At 41.5% G+C, this 18,560-nt stretch overlaps 1 protein-coding gene across 1 annotated transcript; it reads right to left on the minus strand.

Annotated features, from left to right (window-relative positions):
* Positions 1–3,503: 3,503 nt before the first annotated feature.
* c5h9orf85 (chromosome 5 C9orf85 homolog) lies at positions 3,504–16,588 on the minus strand. Its single transcript, XM_034170002.1, has 4 exons — positions 16,383–16,588; positions 10,484–10,590; positions 7,282–7,395; positions 3,504–3,742 (listed from the first exon to the last, which is right to left on the minus strand). Exons 1-4 carry the CDS (start codon positions 16,482–16,484, stop codon positions 3,538–3,540), a joined length of 528 nt encoding a protein of 175 aa, XP_034025893.1. The 5' UTR covers positions 16,485–16,588; the 3' UTR covers positions 3,504–3,537.
* Positions 16,589–18,560: the final 1,972 nt, after the last annotated feature.

An 18,560-nucleotide genomic window follows, 5' to 3' on the forward strand; every position in this document is an offset into this window, starting at 1 on the left:
GGTCTACCCTGCCTTCGCTGCGCATACATCTGAGCCTGACTCTGAGTCTGACTCTCTACACCCAAAGCGATCAAAGTGAATAATGTGATTATTAACCATCAGACGACAAAGTAAAACCTCTTAAATCATTCTAAAGTCAGTTTTAAGCAGAAACGAGGCGATAATCAGTGAATCGGTACTGACGCTTCGAAATGACGTAGGCGCAGCAGCATGTCAGACTCAGGTATGCTGTTGTGGCCATCTTTTATTATGAAATAATGCTGAATTTATGTGAAAATGATTGATGCTGAGATAGATGATGACTGGAGTGCAGTTTTAAGCAGAAATGAGGTGATAATCGGTGAATTGTTGCTGATCTTCACAAATGATGCATGCGCAATGAAGGCAGGGCGGACTGATTATTTTGGGGGGGGGGGTTCGGTTGGCGACACTAGCACCAGTGGACTTCAGGGCTTCTAAGCAACTTGCCCTTCTTGAAAAGAAAGAATTTGGGCACCTCTGCTCTCAATATCCAACCCCTGGCAAAAATTATGGAATCACCGGCCTCGGAGGATGTTCATTCAGTTGTTTAATTTTGCAGAAAAAAAAGCAGATCACAGACATGACACAAAACTAAAGTCATTTCAAATGGCAACTTTCTGGCTTTAAGAAACACTATAAGAAATCAGGAAAAAAAATTGTAACGGTTACTTTTTTAGACCAAGCAGAGGGAAAACATATGGACTCACTCAATTCCGAGGAATAAATTATGGAATCACCCTGTAAATTTTCATCCCCAAAACTAACACCTGCATCAAATCAGATCTGCTCGTTAGTCTGCATCCAAAAAGGAGTGATCACACCTTGGAGAGCTGTTGCACCAAGTGGACTGACATGAATCATGGCTCCAACACGAGAGATGTCAATTGAAACAAAGGAGAGGATTATCAAACTCTTAAAAGAGGGTAAATCATCACGCAATGTTGCAAAAGATGTTGGCTGTTCACAGTCAGCTGTGTCTAAACTCTGGACCAAATACAAACATGGGAAGATTGTTAAAGGCAAACATACTGGTAGACAAGGAAGACATCAAAGCGTCAAGACAGAAAACTTAAAGGAATATGTCTCAAAAATCGAAAATGCACAACAAAACAAATGAGGAACGAATGGGAGGAAACTGGACTCAATATCTGTGACCGAACTGTAAGAAACCGCCTAAAGGAAATGGGATTTACATACAGAAAAGCTAAACGAAAGCCATCATTAACACCTAAACAGAAAAAAACAAGGTTACAATGGGCTAAGGAAAAGCAATCGTGGACTGTGGATGACTGGATGAAAGTCATATTCAGTGATAATCTCGAATCTGCATTGGGCAAGGTGATGATGCTGGAACTTTTGTTTGGTGCCGTTTCAATGAGATTTATAAAGATGACTGCCTGAAGAGAAAATGTAAATTTCCACAGTCATTGAAGATATGGGGCTGCATGTCAGGTAAAGGCATTGGGGAGATGGCTGTCATTACATCATCAATAAATGCACAAGTTTACGTTGATATTTTGGAAACTTTTGGGGATGATGAAATCATTTTTTCAAGATGATAATGTATCTTGCCATAGAGCAAAAACTGTGAAAACATTCCTTGCAAAAAGACACATGGGGTCAATGTCATGGCCTGCAAATAGTCCGGATCTTAATCCAATTGAAAATCTTTGGTGGAAGTTGAAGAAAATGGTCCATGACAAGGCTCCAACCTGCAAAGCTGATCTGGCAACAGCAATCAGAGAAAGTTGGAGCCAGATTGATGAAGAGTACTGTTTGTCACTCATTAAGCTCATGCCTCAGAGACTGCAAGCTGTTATAAAAGCCAGAGGTGGTGCAACAAAATACTAGTGATGTGTTGAAGCGTTCTTTTGTTTTTCATGATTCCATAATTTTTTCCTCAGAATTGAGTGATTCCATATTTTTTTCCCTCTGCTTGGTCTAAAAAAGTAACCGTTACTGACTGCCACAATTTTTTTTTTTCCTGATTTCTTATAGCGTTTCTTAAAGCCAGAAAGTTGCCATTTGAAATTACTTTAGTTTTGTGTCATGTCTGTGATCTGCTTTTTTTCTACAAAATTAAACAACTGAATGAACATCCTCCGAGGCCGGTGATTCCATAATTTTTGCCAGGGGTTGTATGTGTGGCTTTGAAGTTGCTTAAAATTAAAGTTGTTGATTTCTTTCCACTTCCAAAGCCGAGGTCTCATGGCCAGCAAGTCCACTGCTGTGCATCTTATTTTGTCTGCTAACTTGTCAGAATCTCAACAGCATCAGAAACTACAGAAAGGTAGCAAATGAATAAAGTGGGATATGTTTGGCATGATCATTTGATGAATAAAGGAAATTATTAATTGCTTAACCAGTTGTTAATATTCCGACAAATGACTAATCATTTTTCCTACGAGGCTGACAGATTCCTCATTGCTCTTGCAGGGTTACAGAGTTCTACACCAAAATATCTCACAACACATATTTCCATTTTCAATTAACTGTATTAATGATTATAAATATTTTGAGCATTGTCAAATGAACTGAAATCTTAAAAACCAGGTTAAAAGAAAAAAAAAAAAAATCACCAAAAGTGTGCTATTGTTTAAGCCCCGGTCACACGGCACTAGTGAAGGCCACCAAAACCAAAACAAAAAATTTGGACTTACGCTGACTTTCGGAGACATCGTTTAACCATCGTCCAGCTTCGTTCCTGTAGCTGGACAATGGTTCCTCATCATTTGCATAGTTCCCGTACTGTCAGCGTTCCATTTGATTGTTGTCCTACTTTCATCCAACCTCCCACGTCCGACATCTTGCACAAACGTTGACGATATCTGAATGGATCAATAACTAAAATCCTAAATCTGATGATCTGAACGTGAATCGTCCATGTGTGGGACGAAAAGCAACATTGTCATACAGAAAGAATAGCGGCAAGAACGTTTTATCAACTACTGTAACGATTTATGCATGTTTGCATGCCGTTTGTGGCTGCAGAGGCTGTGCGCACACACACAAACAGCTGTGCGCTCATTCGCATGCCGTCTGTGGCTGTAACATTCCAGTCAGACAGCATGCGAATGTGCATGTGCGCACACATAGTTTTTGTGAAGACAGACCTGCTATCAAGACAACTCTCGCACCTGCAGGTGCTATGGAGAGTGCACATTGGCTGCAGAAATGATCACAGGCCGGCGCTTGGTCTGATACCTGCTGTCAACTAACGTAATCAAGTAACGTCATCATGAATGATTTGTTTTGATTTTGTTTAAAGCGTCAAGGTTCGTTTTTCTTTTGTTAGTTTCGGTTTTGTTTCGTTCTTTTATGCGCTCTGGCCTCGCAGGCTTTTCGGTGATGGGAGAAATGCCGGCTCATTCATCCACTTTTTCTCGACGATTTGTGACTTTGGCACTTTTTTCCTTCGTTCAGTTATCGCTGTGTGCCGTGTGACCGGGCCTTTAAATTGTACGTTAGTCGACATTACAAACTTTACAAAAGTGTCCATCTTTAAGGCAGCAGTCTTTAATCTTTAATGTTAACGCTGGATACATCTGGGAGAACAGCAGATGTTTTATGTGTCTTCTTTGGTCCTGAGTCACAATCAAAGTCATCTTCTTCTTCATCATCATCACTGTCCAAATCATCCGTGCTGTCCTGTTGTCCTTGTCCCTTCTTTTTTTGATGGCCATCTTCCTCTTGCTGGGTCTTTTCTGCTTGCACGTTTACACTAAACAGTGAGGACAAACAAAAACAATGACATTACAGACCCTCATCCCTGCTGGCAGGTCATATCTTAACTGTATTAGCTCGAGTGTAACACCTGAGGAAAGATGGACTTCATCAGACTACCTGGTGTAATAGAGGCAAAACTGAAGAAAAATGCTGCCAATAAGTAATTTCCAAGAAATCAGCCATAACAATTTTAGGGCCCCTTCACACACATGATGTTGGGTGAAAGACACAGAAACCGGAAGAAAATCTGCAAACAACACATGAAATGGGGAACCACAAAACATTCCACCTGCTGTCGGGAGGGACGCACGGTCGGACAGGCGTGCACGATACCGCGGTGAGGGTTTTGTGCACGCTCGTGTTCGCATGCACGAACACAGTGCAAGCACGTGGAAAATCGCTCACAGTAGTGGAGCAAAAAATGTAAACACCACAATTTATAATACTTAATAAGCGAAGTGCGCATCTCAGCCCGCGCGGTGCATTATGGGTAGGCTAAATTTTTCAGCTACCAACCCACAAGCTATGGCGGCGGAAAGCAGCGAGGAGTGCTGTGATTTTGATCATTTCAACCACTGGAAAGTCGACAATTTAAAGCGTTTTTGTAAGCTCTGCGGATTGCCTGTTAAAACCAGGACTACGTGCGGCAGTGGACAGAAATGGAAAGAAGAGCTGGCTGTGCTTGCGTGTGCTGCATCTGTATATTTGCTAAGCAGGGATGAGAAATCGCTACTCCGCCGGCTTTATAATGACGACAATGTCGGTGAGTCCATATAACCTCTTTGGTGTCACGTTTGTTTTGATAAGTTGACAGACATACAATGATATGTGCATGCATGCAGTTTGTTTATAGAACATGTCAATTTTATAATATTATGCGCCACGTCATTCATGGCGCGACACTACAGTCATAAGCCGATGCACGAAAACGGCGGCACGGTTTCAGGATGTTGACAAAATAAGTGTGTGCAAGAAACTTACAATTTTAGTCCGTCTTTTACGTCCGTCTGGATCTTTCTTTTCTGTGGCGAAATTGTGTAGAATGAACAGAGGTTTACGACCACATTTCTTCTTCTTTCCGTCTTTGTTTGGACTCCGCAGAGCTTTGCAATCGTGTGTTTTCACCCAACTTTCAAGCCTATGAATTCCATTCGAGCATTTGAAAACAGCACAATGCGCCCCTGTCATTATTGTATGTGTCGCTCAAGGCTTAAAGCCTTTGAAACAATCCTTGTAAAAGCCTTAACTTTTACAGTCCGCTAATGCTACTGTATACGAAATTCAATGGGAGCAGTCTGAGTGTGGTAGGGGTGATTTTTGCCCCCGTTTGACCCACGCATGCTCAGATGCGATGCGCACTTTGCTTATTCCTGTTATAAAGAGCGGATTTAGCCTCCGCCTAGACGTACACCAGGAAGTAATGAATTGACGTGGATTACTGCTCTCCCTTCCATGAAGACATCAGCTGGTCTCTTGTCTCATGAAGAGCCGGCTCCCATGTCACGAAGAGCCAGCTCCCGTGTCATGAACACATCAGCCAGCATGGCATGTCCAGCACGCATCAGATGAAGTAATATGTGTTTTCATTTATTCCCACATGAGGACCGCATGCTGACATCCGCACTTCATGGAGAAGTTATGCGATGTCATATTCTACAAGCCACTACAGGTGTTCTCCAGCTGTGACTTGCGAGCACAGATATCTGAACAGGTGCAGGTCACAGGGACATGCTCCTCTTTGCCTGCGGATGTCGACAGCTCACTGAAAAAAAGGCTGACTGTCTGTTCCTCTATTCTGTGACTTTTATTTTATGTATGTATTATTATTTTTTGTCCTGCATCTGTCTGATGTCTGTGTCTTTAATACAACAGCTGACAGGTGCCGTATGTCCACAGCAAAGTGATCACACATGAATGAGTTCACACCTTTACCCTTATTTGTTTTATTTAATCTCCACTCTTTCTGTCTGTCATGTAAACTACAATTTACGTGGTGGACAATTTACGCCCACACATGTGCATTGCATGATCTCCAGCTGAGTTGCAGTACACAGAAGTCAGCTGGTCAAGCAGCGCACTGCACTGGACAGCGAATGGACTCCAGGACCATCAGCCACAGCTGACAATGTTGGATTCATGGTGTGTGGGTGGGGGGGAGCACAGTCACACTTGTGTGGCACAGACAATTTTCACAGACAGCTCGAATGTGGTCTGCTGCTCTCTGCTATCGTGCGGGAAGAGCGAATAGCCCCGCCTTCTCTATGAGTAAGCGCCCAGTGAGTGGTGTCGGATGTTCGTGTGTGACACCTGGAATTTGGCCGACACCTGCCGAGAGGGGGACAAATGGGCACTCGCAGGCTTTCAGCCGTTGATGTGCACGAACGGTTTTGGTGACAGCTGTACGAGGCGTTTGAGGCAGCTCCGATTTTTCACGAGTGACATGCAATTCCTCCTTTGTGCGCTAGTCGGCTTCAATTGTGTTGTGTGTGAAGGGGCCTTTAAGGATGGAGGGGGAGTATAAATACTGTATCCAAGAACTCAACTGGCAAATTAACACAGCTGCAAAACTTTTTTTGTGTAAATATATCCTCTTTGTCATATATTATGTAAAAGATAGCAAGAAATAAACACTTCTAAAACTGAAAACGCTTTTTGTAACCTGATAAGACATTTTGCGGAGTTAGTGTTTACGTTAACGTCCGCTAACTCAAAGCCAACTTCCTATGGAGTTAAATTTGTCTCATTAATAGCAGCAAATGCACAGAGGGTGATCTACAACTATTTCTTGATTTGCATAACTTCCGCTTTTGTCAAAAGCTCATGTATATATATATACACACACACACACACACACACACACACGCAAAGCCTCCTGCAGACGCTGTTAAAATGCAAATATTGTGTTTGATTGACTGATTAATAGAGGGGCTTTGTTGAACATGTACAAATTGTATGTAAGACAACAGGAACTGAAAAATTAAACAACTGCAAATTATAAAGAACACACGGCTCAAACGGCTGAGGGTATTTTAGCATTGCGTTATATTTCAATATATTTTCAGCACCTCTACTTAAAAAAAGAAAAAAAATCAATTTATTTTTGTTACCACCCTTAAGGACACTTTCCTGAAATGATGAACAGCAAATTATTGTAAATGATTAATGTAATACAGGGAAGAGGATGTAATTATTCAAATTTGAAAAATATTAACACATTAATAATTTTCAAATGTAATATATGCCCCTGTCCACAAGATGGCACAGACGCAGCAGAATTGATTGTATCTACTTGCTGATGTAGAAAGAAGTGATCATGAGTTTGAAACATGAATAAATGATCCATTCATTCGTGGGCTGTCATGGTGCATATTTATTTTAATGGTTTAACTCGGACAACAAGAGGACTTCTTTTTAAATAAGTAAAAAAAAATAAATAAAATACATGCCATCAACATCAACACATAGCAAGCCAGAGACAGGTAGCGGGGGGGGGGGGGGGGGGGGGGCTTGTTCTAATAATACAAGTGTACTCACGGAATAACGGCGTCCTCTGTCTTCCCACACTTGCAGCATATCTCCAGCTGAAGACAGCAGGGCTTACAAATGATGTGATATGCGTCCTTCACAGTCTTCTGACTGCACTTGACACTGCCAAAACATAAAAATCACATGTACAAGCTCATATGTCTACACATGTAAATAATGTTGCATCATTTTCACATATATTTCAAAAAACACACAAACGTGTATTGTGTAACAGCATAATTTGACCAAAGTACTTCTGTGATGCATCAGAATTTTTCAGTTAGACGAGCTACAACATCCATCCATCCATCCATCCATTTTCTTCCGCTTTATCCGGAGTCGGGCTGCGGGAGCAGCAGCTCAAGCAAAGCCGCCCAGACCTCCCGATCCACACACACCTCCCCCAGCTCCTCCGGGGGAACCCCAAGGCGTTCCCAAGCCAGCCGAGAGATGTAATCCCTCCAGCATGTCCTGGGTCTTCCCCGGGGCCTCCTCCCAATGGGACGTGCCCAGAACACCTCTCCAGCGAGGCGTCCAGGGGGCATCCGGGAAAGATGCCCGAGCCACCTCAACTGACTCCTTTCGACGTGGAGGAGCAGCGGCTCGACTCTGAGCTCCTCCCGAGTGACCGAGCTCCTCACCCTATCTCTAAGGGAGCGCCCAATAATCCGAATCTAATATATGTATATCTAATATATCTAATCCCAAAATTATACAGGAAATACGGTGCATCCAGAAAGTATTCACAGCGCTTCACTTTTTCCACATTTTGCTATGTTCCAGCCTTATTCCAAAAAGGACAAATTCATTGAAGGTCCCAATTAGCACAGTGGCCTCCACCCTCCGTAAATGGAAGAAGTTCCTATCTACCAGGACTTCTGAAAGCTGGCTGCCCGTCTAAACTGAGCCATCGGGGAGAAACACCTTAGTCAGGGAGGTGATCAAGAACTCGATGGTGAGAGCTTCAGCATCTCTCTGTAGCGAGAAGAGAACCTTCCGGAAGGACAGCCATCTCTGCAGCAATCCAATCATTCCTGTTTGGTAGAGTGGCCAGATGGAAGACACTCCTTAGTAAAAGACACATAGCAGACTGCCTGGAGTTTGCCAAAAGGCACCTGAAGGAATCAGACCATGAAAAACAAAATTCTCTGGCCTGATGAGACAAAGACTGAACTCTTTGGCATAAACGCCAGACGTCATGTTTGGAGGAAACCAGGCACCATCCTTACAGTGAAGCATGGTGGTGGCAGCATCATACTGTGGGGATGTTTTTCAGCAGCAGGAACTGGGAGACTAGTCAGAACTGAGGGAAAGATGAATGCAGCAATGTACACAGACACCCTGGATGAAAACCTGCTCCAGAGCGCTCCTGACCTCATACTGGGTTAAGAGCGCTGACTATTCTTCTTTCAGCAGGACAATGACCCTAAGCACACAGCCAAGATATCAAAGGAGTGGCTTCAGGACAACTTTGTGAATGTCTGAGTGGCCCAGCCAGAGCCCAGACCTGAATACGACTCAACATCTCTGCAGAGATCTGAAAATGGCTGTGCACCGATGCTCCCCATCCAACCTGATGGAGCTTGAATGGGTGCTGCAAAGAGGAATGGACAAAACTGCCCAAAGATAGGTGCAGCAAGGTTCTGCCATCATATTCAAGAAGAGCTGAGGATGTAATTGCTGCCAAAGGTGCATCAACAAAGTATTAAACAAAGGGTGTGAATACTTACGCATACACGATTCCTATGGCGTCAGATCAGCGCCAAAACCACACTCGTGCAAAAAAATGTGTTCGGGCATATCAAATTATATTATTTCACATGCGTAGATATTCACTGCACATGTGCAAAATGATCTCTGCACGCGCAAGGGAACTGATCCTCAAAAGAGGGAAAAGGTGCTGCGAGAGAAAACCAGCACGCCTGCGACCTTTCAAACATGATTTCTGCTCACGCACAGTGGATTTCTACTCTCTCACTCAAAACGTATGGCACTATGGGGGGGAGGCTTTTGGCACTATGGGGGAGGGAACCAGGTCGGAACTGGACTGCTGTGATTGGTCGCCTCTGGAGAGCGAGGTTTGATTGACAGTCCTCCTCTGTGACATGGAAGTCAGTCGGATACAACAGTGTTATCCGATTATCGTCTAGTTTCTGCTTAAAACGTCACTCCAGTCATCATCTATCTCAGTGACAGATCTCTGCAGCTTCTGTGCAACAATCATTTCCACATAAATTTAGCATTATTTTATAATAAATTACAGAAAGTCCTAAAAGAGATGAATGAAACTCTGCATGTCTGCGTCTGACACTCTACAGCCAAAGCGATCACAGGGAATAATGTGATTATTAACCATCAGATGGCAAAGTAAAACCTCTTAAATCGTGTGCAAACCATTACGCCACCACTTCCCTGAAGAAGACAATAGCATCTCCTTTTATTTATTTATGAATCAAATACAAACAAAACAGATACTGTACAAAATCCTGAAATAGCTGCATACATGAAAATAAGTTGTCATTACCAACAAAGGCTTTTCTACAAAGTATTAAATAAATTTCAGTCAGTATGTTCGATATTTTTCCCCGTGTCACTGCATTTTATTACCCATAACTTAATTTCTGTACTTATTTGTTTTGATTTCTTTGCATGGGTGAACTACTTGGGTTGTTACTGACATCTGGTGAAAATTTCATGTCAATAGCACCTTTAGAAATATATTTACTGAGAAAAATGGTGACGTGTTCAATACTTAATTTACCTGCTGTACATTATGTAAAAGCTAGCAAGAAATAAATACTTCTAAATCTAAAAACACTGTTTTTGTAACCTGATAACCCCTCTGAAGTAATTTACAAGACAACACACAGAAGTCAGCATGCACGCTATGTGTGTGTGCATTACTTGACTTCAAAGGTAACTTTCGGCTTTTTCAAAAACTCATGCATGCGCACACGCACATCCTCCTGCAGGCACCCTTAAAAATAAAATAAAATATTTGCTATGGAAATCCCCCCCAGCTAATTATGTTCTCTTCATTAAAATGTGCTGTAATTGTGCAACACATTTCAAAAATAAACTGACATTATAATGCTTGGATTTCAGTAGAAACTAAATTTTGTCAGTTTACTGAAATTTGGGTGGCCCTATACCTTTACTGTTCTGACCAGTCAATTTAACATTCATTCCAGGGGTATAAGAGTTTACTCACCATTTCCGTGGCTGTGTAAGTGGCTTGTATTTGTTGTACTTGACTTTCCAATCAAGAACATCCTTACAGTGTTGGCAGAGTCCGTCGTGTATCTTCGATTTCGCCCTCTACAAGACAGTTCACAAAAATAATGAAGCATGGTCAAGATGTAACAACAACAAAAGATCTGTCAGGGAAGATCAGCTGCTCACAGTGTTAACATGTAAGATTCTAAATAGACTACTGCCCTCTTATCTGGTTGATCGTGTAAAGCCTTATGTAGCAGCCCGTGCTCTGTGTTCTCACAATGTGGGATTACTTTGTGTTTCAAAGGTAAAGAAAAAGTCAGTGGGTCACAGGGGCATATTTTATTGCTGTCCTGTTCTATGGAAGAGTCTGCCTGATGAGAATAGATAGCTGGATTCTTTTTGTGGCCTTTAAATCCAGACTAAAGACATGTTATTGCAAACTTACTGCATCTCACTTCTATTAGTCACATCACCCATGGGAAAGGAATTGGCATCATCAATCTCTAATTTTGGCTAGTATTAGCTAGCTGGGTATTTGACTTTTCTGCCAACAAGTTTGTTAATTTTAAATTAATGTTAAGGTGACTTTGTCAGTTTCAGTAATGTTCTGTTCGAGTTCTCAGGAGCCAGTGGAGTGACATGATGCTGGTTGTATGGTTGGTATTCATGTGGTGATCTTTTGGATGTCTCTTGAATTTGAACATCATGGGAACTGTCTTGGAAATAAAGATGTCAGTTTATTGACTGGCACATTTGTTAAGATATGAAAGGTTCAACTGGTGTGGAGTGACATCCCGAAGTCTTGCCTGAAAAATGGTGGTCCTGCACCAAAATATACATTAAATGTATAGGACCATTTCAGACGTGAAATGGTCAATTAAATGAGTGCACAAATATCTTGAAAGCAACTAGGATGTCAAGTAGGTGCAGGGTGAGTTCCTGGATATATCGTGCAGTCTATATTGGAACATTTAGTTCCAAGGGACTCACTTTGTTGAGCGTCTTTAAGAACTCAATACTCTGTTTCTATGGGACTTTAACCTGGACTTTGTTGTTGTCTGTTCCACTATCCTGCAACTGCAAACAATCATTTTTACATACTTCATTTCATGGATGCCACAGGGCCACATACTCGTTGCTCAGCATGCTGCTCTCGTTGGAGTGACATCGCTGCTATTTTGGCATTGTGGGATTGCTCGCCGGACTACATTCGCCTGACCCAGCGCAGAATTTGCTGACATGAGAAGAGTCGTAGCGATGAAGAAAATAGACAGGAGTACAAGGAGATGCGGTGTAAGGCAAAAAGAGAAGTGGCAAAAGCGAAGGGAAAAGCATATTGCGAGCTGTACAAGAAGTTGAACAGTAAGGAAGGAGAAAAGGACTTGTACCGATTAGCCAGACAAAAGGACAGAGCTGGAAAGGATGTGCAGCAGGTTAGGGTGGTAAAAGATGCACATGGTAATGTGCTGACAAGTGAGGAATGTGTGCTGAGAAGGTGGAGGAAATATTTTGAAGAGTTGATGAATAAAGAAAATGAGCAAGAGAAAAGGCTGGATGATGTGGTGAGAGTAAATCAGGAAGTACAAGAGATTAGTAAGGAAGAAGTTAGGGCTGCTATGAAGAGGATGAAGAGTGGAAAGGCAGTTGGTCCAGATGACATTCCAATGGAGGCATGGAAATGTCTAGGAGAGATGGCAGTGGAGTTTCTAACCAGATTGTTTAATAAAATCTTGGAAAGTGAGAGGATGCCTGAGGAGTGGAGACGAAGTGTGCTGGTTCCTATTTTCAAGAACAAGGGTGATGTGCAGAGCTGCAGTAACTACAGAGGCATAAAGTTGATCAGCCACAGCATGAAGTTATGGGAAAGAGTAGTTGAAGCTAGGCTTAGAAAACAGGTGAAGATCTGTGAGCAGCAATATGGTTTCATGCTGAGAAAGAGCACTACAGATGCAATGTTTGCTCTGAGAATACTGTTGGAGAAGTACAGAGAAGGCCAGAAAGAGTTACATTGTGTGTTTGGGGACTTAGAAAAAGCTTATGACAGGGTGCCAAGAGAAGAGCTGTGGTATTGTATGAGGAAGTCTGGAGTGGCACAGAAGTATGTTAGGGTAGTGCAGGACATGTACAAGAATAGTGTGACAGTGGTGCGATGCGCAGTCGGAATGACAGACTCATTCAAGGTGGAGGTGGGATTACACCAAGGATCAGCTCTGAGTCCTTGTTTGCAGTGGTTATGGACAGGTTGACGGATGAGATCAGACAGGAGTCCCCATGGACTATGATGTTTGCAGATGACACTGATCTGTAGTGAGAGTAGAGAGCACGTTGAGTCTAGTCTGGAGAGACGGAGATGTGCTTTGGAGAGAAGGGGAATGAAAGTCAGTAGAAGCAAAACTGAGTACATGTGTGTGAATGGGAGGGAGCCCAGTGGAATAGTGCAGTTACAAGGAGTAGAAGTGGTTAAAGTAGATGAGTTTAAATATTTGGGGTCACCTGTTCAAAGTAATGGAGAGTGTGGCAGAGAGGTGAAGAAGAGAGTGCAGGCAGGGTGGAGTGGGTGGAGAAAGGTGGCAGGAGTGATTTGTGACCGAAGAACTTCAGCAAGAGTGAAGGGGAAAGTTTACAAGACAGTAGTGAGACCAGCTATGTTGTACGGCTTAGAGACGGTGGCACTAACAAAAAGACAGGAAGCAGAGCTGGAGGTGGCAGAGCTGAAGATGTTGAGATTCTCTTTGGGAGTAACAAGAATGGACAAGATCAGGAATGAACATATCAGAGGGACAGCTCAGGTGGGACGGTTTGGAGACAAAGTCAGAGAGGCGCGATTGAGATGGCTTGGACATGTGCAGAGGAGGGACCCAGGGTGTATAGGGAGAAGGATGCTGAGGATGAAGCCACCAGGCAGGAGGAGAAGAGGGTGGCCAAAGAGGAGGTTTATGGATGTGTTGAAGGAGGACATGCAGGTGGTTGGTGTAATAGAGGAAGATACAGAGGACAGGGTGAGATGGAAACGATTAATCTGCTGTGGTGAGCCCTAACGGGAACACCCGAAAGACAAAGAAGAAGAAGATTGTGCTGGATGAGTGTGAGCATACTGACTTACGACCATTTAAGCATAAAAGCACACGAGATACACAAGTTCTTGTGCCAAATATACACCCTATGTTTTTGCTAACCATGAAAACACACTGTCATCGCAAATACAGCATTATTTGGGAACTACTTTTTGCGCAGGAATTCATCAAGCATGTCGGCCGCGGGCATGTACTAACACAGAATACACAAAAACTTTATAGTTGTTTGGCCAAAAGGAGAGTGTTCACGTTTAGCTTTCCATAAGCTACGCTGGAGGCACTCATGAGAGTATGGGCCACATATAGACAAACAAACACACACCACACGCACACCTACGGACAATTTAAAGTTTCCAGTTCACCCAACCTGCATGTCTTTGGATGTGTGAGGAAGCCGGAGCACCCGGAGATAACCCACAAAAACACTGCAGAACATGCAGACTCCACAAAGAAAGGCTATAGGTGGGAATCAATCCTATGACCTTCTTGCTGTAAGGCAACAGTTCTAACCACTAAAGCCATCGTGCTGCCCTCACATTACATTTTTATTATATATATAAAATTTCTTATAATTTGCTATAAATGTTATAATAATGTTGCAACTGCTTGTTATATCGAACAGCGCTCAGTGGCAGAGCCGCTGAGCGTAGTGAGAATGATGATAGACGAGCACGAGTGAGGTCGTAGTCCATCCTACTCAGTTTCCGCCATGACCGCAAACCGGAAGTACACTTTTGTCACCGCAAACAGGAAGTACACAGCAAGTACACAAGAAGCATGATGGGAGACCAAGTTGCATGATGGGAGAACGCTGTTACCTGGTTCTCGCTGCATTTGTTTGGCGGACATCATTCTGGACACCAGCGAAAGGCTGGCGTAAGAATACACTGAGCGAGCTGCATTACCGCCGTAACTATATAGCTTCGACCAACAAAGTAGTTCAGAAAAGAATTCTTCTTCTTCGTATTTAATGGCGGTTGGCAACCAGCTTATACAAGGCATTACTGCCACCAGCTGGACTGCAGTGTAAATCAGGAGGCTAACATCCACAAAATAAAATAAGAAAGACCCTGTGCAGTAATCTTGTATTCTTCAGATCGTCATAAAAGTAATTGAAGCAGATGAAATCTGACTATGTAATGGATCAGCTTCTTAAAAAGTACTCAGTGGTAATTAGTCATTTATAATCAAATTTGTGAATTGGGCATAAATAATATATATTGTTGTGACATTGATTACAGATCTTAAAGAATCAAATTTCTATGATATATATATAGAAACAGTACGAACTGTTAGTAATTTGTTGCGTATCCATAATGGCAAGTACTATAATGAACATTTTACATATAGAAATAATGTGAACTGTTACTAATTTGTTGCTTATTTATAATTAGAGGTCCTGTAATTAATATTTCTACATTGTACATAGCATAAGTATCTAGATTTATTGAATTAAAATGTTGCTGTTTTATGTTTCTGTGTAGTTGTCCAGGTGGTTTCCATAGTAGAGAAGCTTGAATCTTCGACTGGACTGGGTTGCTTGACGTGACGACGTTTCGCTTCAAATCACAGAAGCTTCCTCAGCTAAAATTCTTGCTCTGGTAGTCTGACTTCTGTCTTGACTCTTGTAGAGAAGAATAAACCAGAAGCCAACAAAAGCTGAGTTTTTTAACCTAACCAGACCCCTCCTACCGAGAGGCCGACTGCTATAGGCTAGTGACTAAACAACAGCTCTAATTAGCACCTATTGTGCTCTAGTTAGCACTCTCCTAATATAAACGTGTCCTCAAACGTGTGGTTAGTGTCTTTCGGATGGAGATGAACTGCAGACTGAGGTCCACTGGCGACCGCAGAGAGGTCGCCAGAGGACAAGGAAGTTAAAATCTTAGCCAGAGAGAAGAAATGGTTTGAGAGAGGTGTCAAGGAAGCAATCTTTGTAAAACAGTTGAAACCCAGCCTTAACCGGGGGGCAGGTCTCAGACAAGCTTGGTCCCCTGTTTACAATGGGGTACTCAGGTCAAAGCAGTTTCAGTCTTTTGTTCATGGTAATGAGTCATTCACGTCATCAGGAGAGTTGTCAAGGGAGCCATCAGCGGAGGCTTCCATCCCATCATTAGGAGAGTGCTAACTAGAGCACAACAGGTGCTAATTAGAGCTATTGTTTAGTCACTAGCCTATAGCAGTCTGCCTCTCGGTAGGAGGGTTCTGGTTAGGTTAAAAAAACTCCAGCTTTTGTTGGCTTCTGGTTTATTCTTCTCTACAAGAGTCAAGACAAAAGTCAGACTACCAGAGCAAGAATTTTAGCTGAGGAAGCTTCTGTGATCTGAAGCGAAACGTCCTCACGTCAAGCAACCCAGTCCAGTCGAAGATTCAAGCTTCTCTACTATGTTGCTGTTTTATGATTTGTCATTAAAGATCTCATTGCAATTTAACACGTTATAAATGTTGTCAGTGCCACATAAGTCAGGAGAATAAATATCTTTTGTTGTGTAAACATCACTTTTTTTATGAAATCGTCAACCCCTGAAGAAAATTATTAAAATAATATTGCCCAACTGAATCTTCAATTTTTACAGTATTTCAATCAATCAACTTCGATATAGAAAAACGCTGCTCGGACTAAGGCTTTGCCTTCATTATATTAATTTGGTTATAGCAGGCACTTTGTTATATACCTGTATCAAAGATTAAGAAACATAAATTGTTTATACAATTAAGTCATTAATAAAGCAGATGTGGTAAACTGTGCTGGACGGACACCCTGACCGGCGTTTTTAAACATTTACGGAAAAAACGATTAATCGACGAGTCGCCCACCTTTACTTGTGCAGTCGCTCCATATTTGTCGTTTTTGAAGGCAGTTGTGTTTTTGTATTTCTGAGCCCGCGACCGAGAAACATTTCCTTTCTCAGAACTCATTTATTTTCTACTTCTTGTTATAAAAGTTTCACAAAACACAACCGCAAAAACTCCACCATGCACACCACAGAAGACGACATTAACCCGGAAATACACCCCGGAAACACTTCGAACAGGTGTTTTTTTTTTTTTTTTGTGTTTTTTGTTAAGTATTTACAACCTTACAAAGATAAAAACAAATTCATGAATAAAGTATGCTGAGGGTTGCATAAAACAACTGATCAGAGACACAGATAAACAAGGAACGGGTCAGTATTGTTTTTTTCCTGCTTTGTAGAACAATAAACGGAATTTATGTGTCTAATGGAGAATTTGCATTTATGAATATAAAATTTAGCCAGTAATAATAATAATAATAATAATAATAATAACAAGATAATTACAAATTCAAGAGAGCTCACGTTTTGGTTACAATGAAAGAAGCCAAACAATATATGTTTCCAAAACAAGTTAAAGACCTAGGGCAGGAGGCACGACTGCAACCCCGCAAATATATTAAACTAAATCGAAAACAACATAGGTATCAACACTTTTTTGTCACTGTTTTAAAAACTGTTTGATAAAATCGGATAAAATAGTTTAAACAAAAGGCATTTCTGGGAATACAAGAGCATTCACTCTAGTCTACTTCCGTCTTTATTTTTTTTAAACAACATCACAAAACCAATCTCACAATATAACAATCTGTATCACAGAAATCACACACAACAATATCAGTTATAATAATGATCATAATAATAATAACAGCTAGAATAAATCCTTAATATTTACAAATAATATATTGAATAAACAATTTTCTACATCCAAAATTAAAGGGGTTAAAATTGTTTACATGCTCTAAGAGCAGGAAGTAGGAGAAGATATTTATTGAATCATTCAATTTCTAAACCCCCTTACTCTTGTCAAGGGTCATGGGGGGGACCCCGAACCTATCCCACCAGATGAAAGGTGGCGTACATCCTGGACAGGCCACCGGTCTATTGCAGGGCCAACGCGTGTAGACAGATAAATACTCAGGGGAAGCAGCTTCCAGCAGTTTCCAATTCATGTAACTGTCATGTCTTCAGAGGAAGTCAGAAAACCTAGAGGGAACCCATACAAGTTTACGAACAACATAACAGATCTCACAGGAAAAGACAAGGTCAAATTTGAACCCAGGGCCTTCTCACTGTGACGCAACAGTGTTAACCATGCTGCCCTAGCTGCAGATTGTGACCGTTTTATTGCTTTTCGTGTTTAGGTAGGCTATGATTGTGGACCTATAATGCTCTTGAGGTCTTGAGGACAAGGTGCACTTGGTGTGGAGAGGACTTCTGGACAGCTTCTACATGCATGCACACTACTTTATACACTCTCTTTCTCTAAAATGTTGATCCACAACTCAATGTAGTGCTTTCAGTTGTTATCCTGTCATTGTTCATGAGATTAAGAAGCCATACTATTAAGGGAGGGGTGGGTAATCCGCCTATTCTCAAAATTTTGTACAGTTCTTTAATGGTATTAGAAAGTATAATATGCAATATGAATGGAATCACACAATGCAATAATGTCGAAATATTTATTTATGGCAAGTCACACACATTGAAAACCAATCTCTAGGTGACAATTTAATCCATTTTGAAGGTTTTTATCCTCATATACCACAAATCATGAAAATGTATCCCACTAATAAGGCATATAAAGGTAGAATTGGAAATATAATTTCTAACAATAACAATCCCAATCCCTCTTAAATTCCACATCCCTCTTCCCTCCTCTTTTTCTATCAAATCCCTCTTCCCTCTTCTTAGTTTTATTCCCTCTCAATTCTCTTCGACCTCCTCATAAATGTTAATTATGGTATAAGGAGGGGGTCCAATATGTTTCCTCAGGCTAAATAGAAATAAATGTTGAAGAATATTGCATTTCTAATATGTTTATTTTCCTTTTATAATTTATATATAATTTATTCCTTGTATAATTTGCAGCAATAAATGACCTTTATGTCAGTGCATTGCTAAATCTGGATTGGTTAGCTTCCAGAAAACATCTGTTGTAGCATATGCCAGAAACTTCCTTGACTCCATAGAAATCTTG

Source organism: Thalassophryne amazonica, chromosome 5 (genome assembly GCF_902500255.1).
Source record: "Thalassophryne amazonica chromosome 5, fThaAma1.1, whole genome shotgun sequence".
NCBI lineage: Eukaryota > Metazoa > Chordata > Actinopteri > Batrachoidiformes > Batrachoididae > Thalassophryne > Thalassophryne amazonica.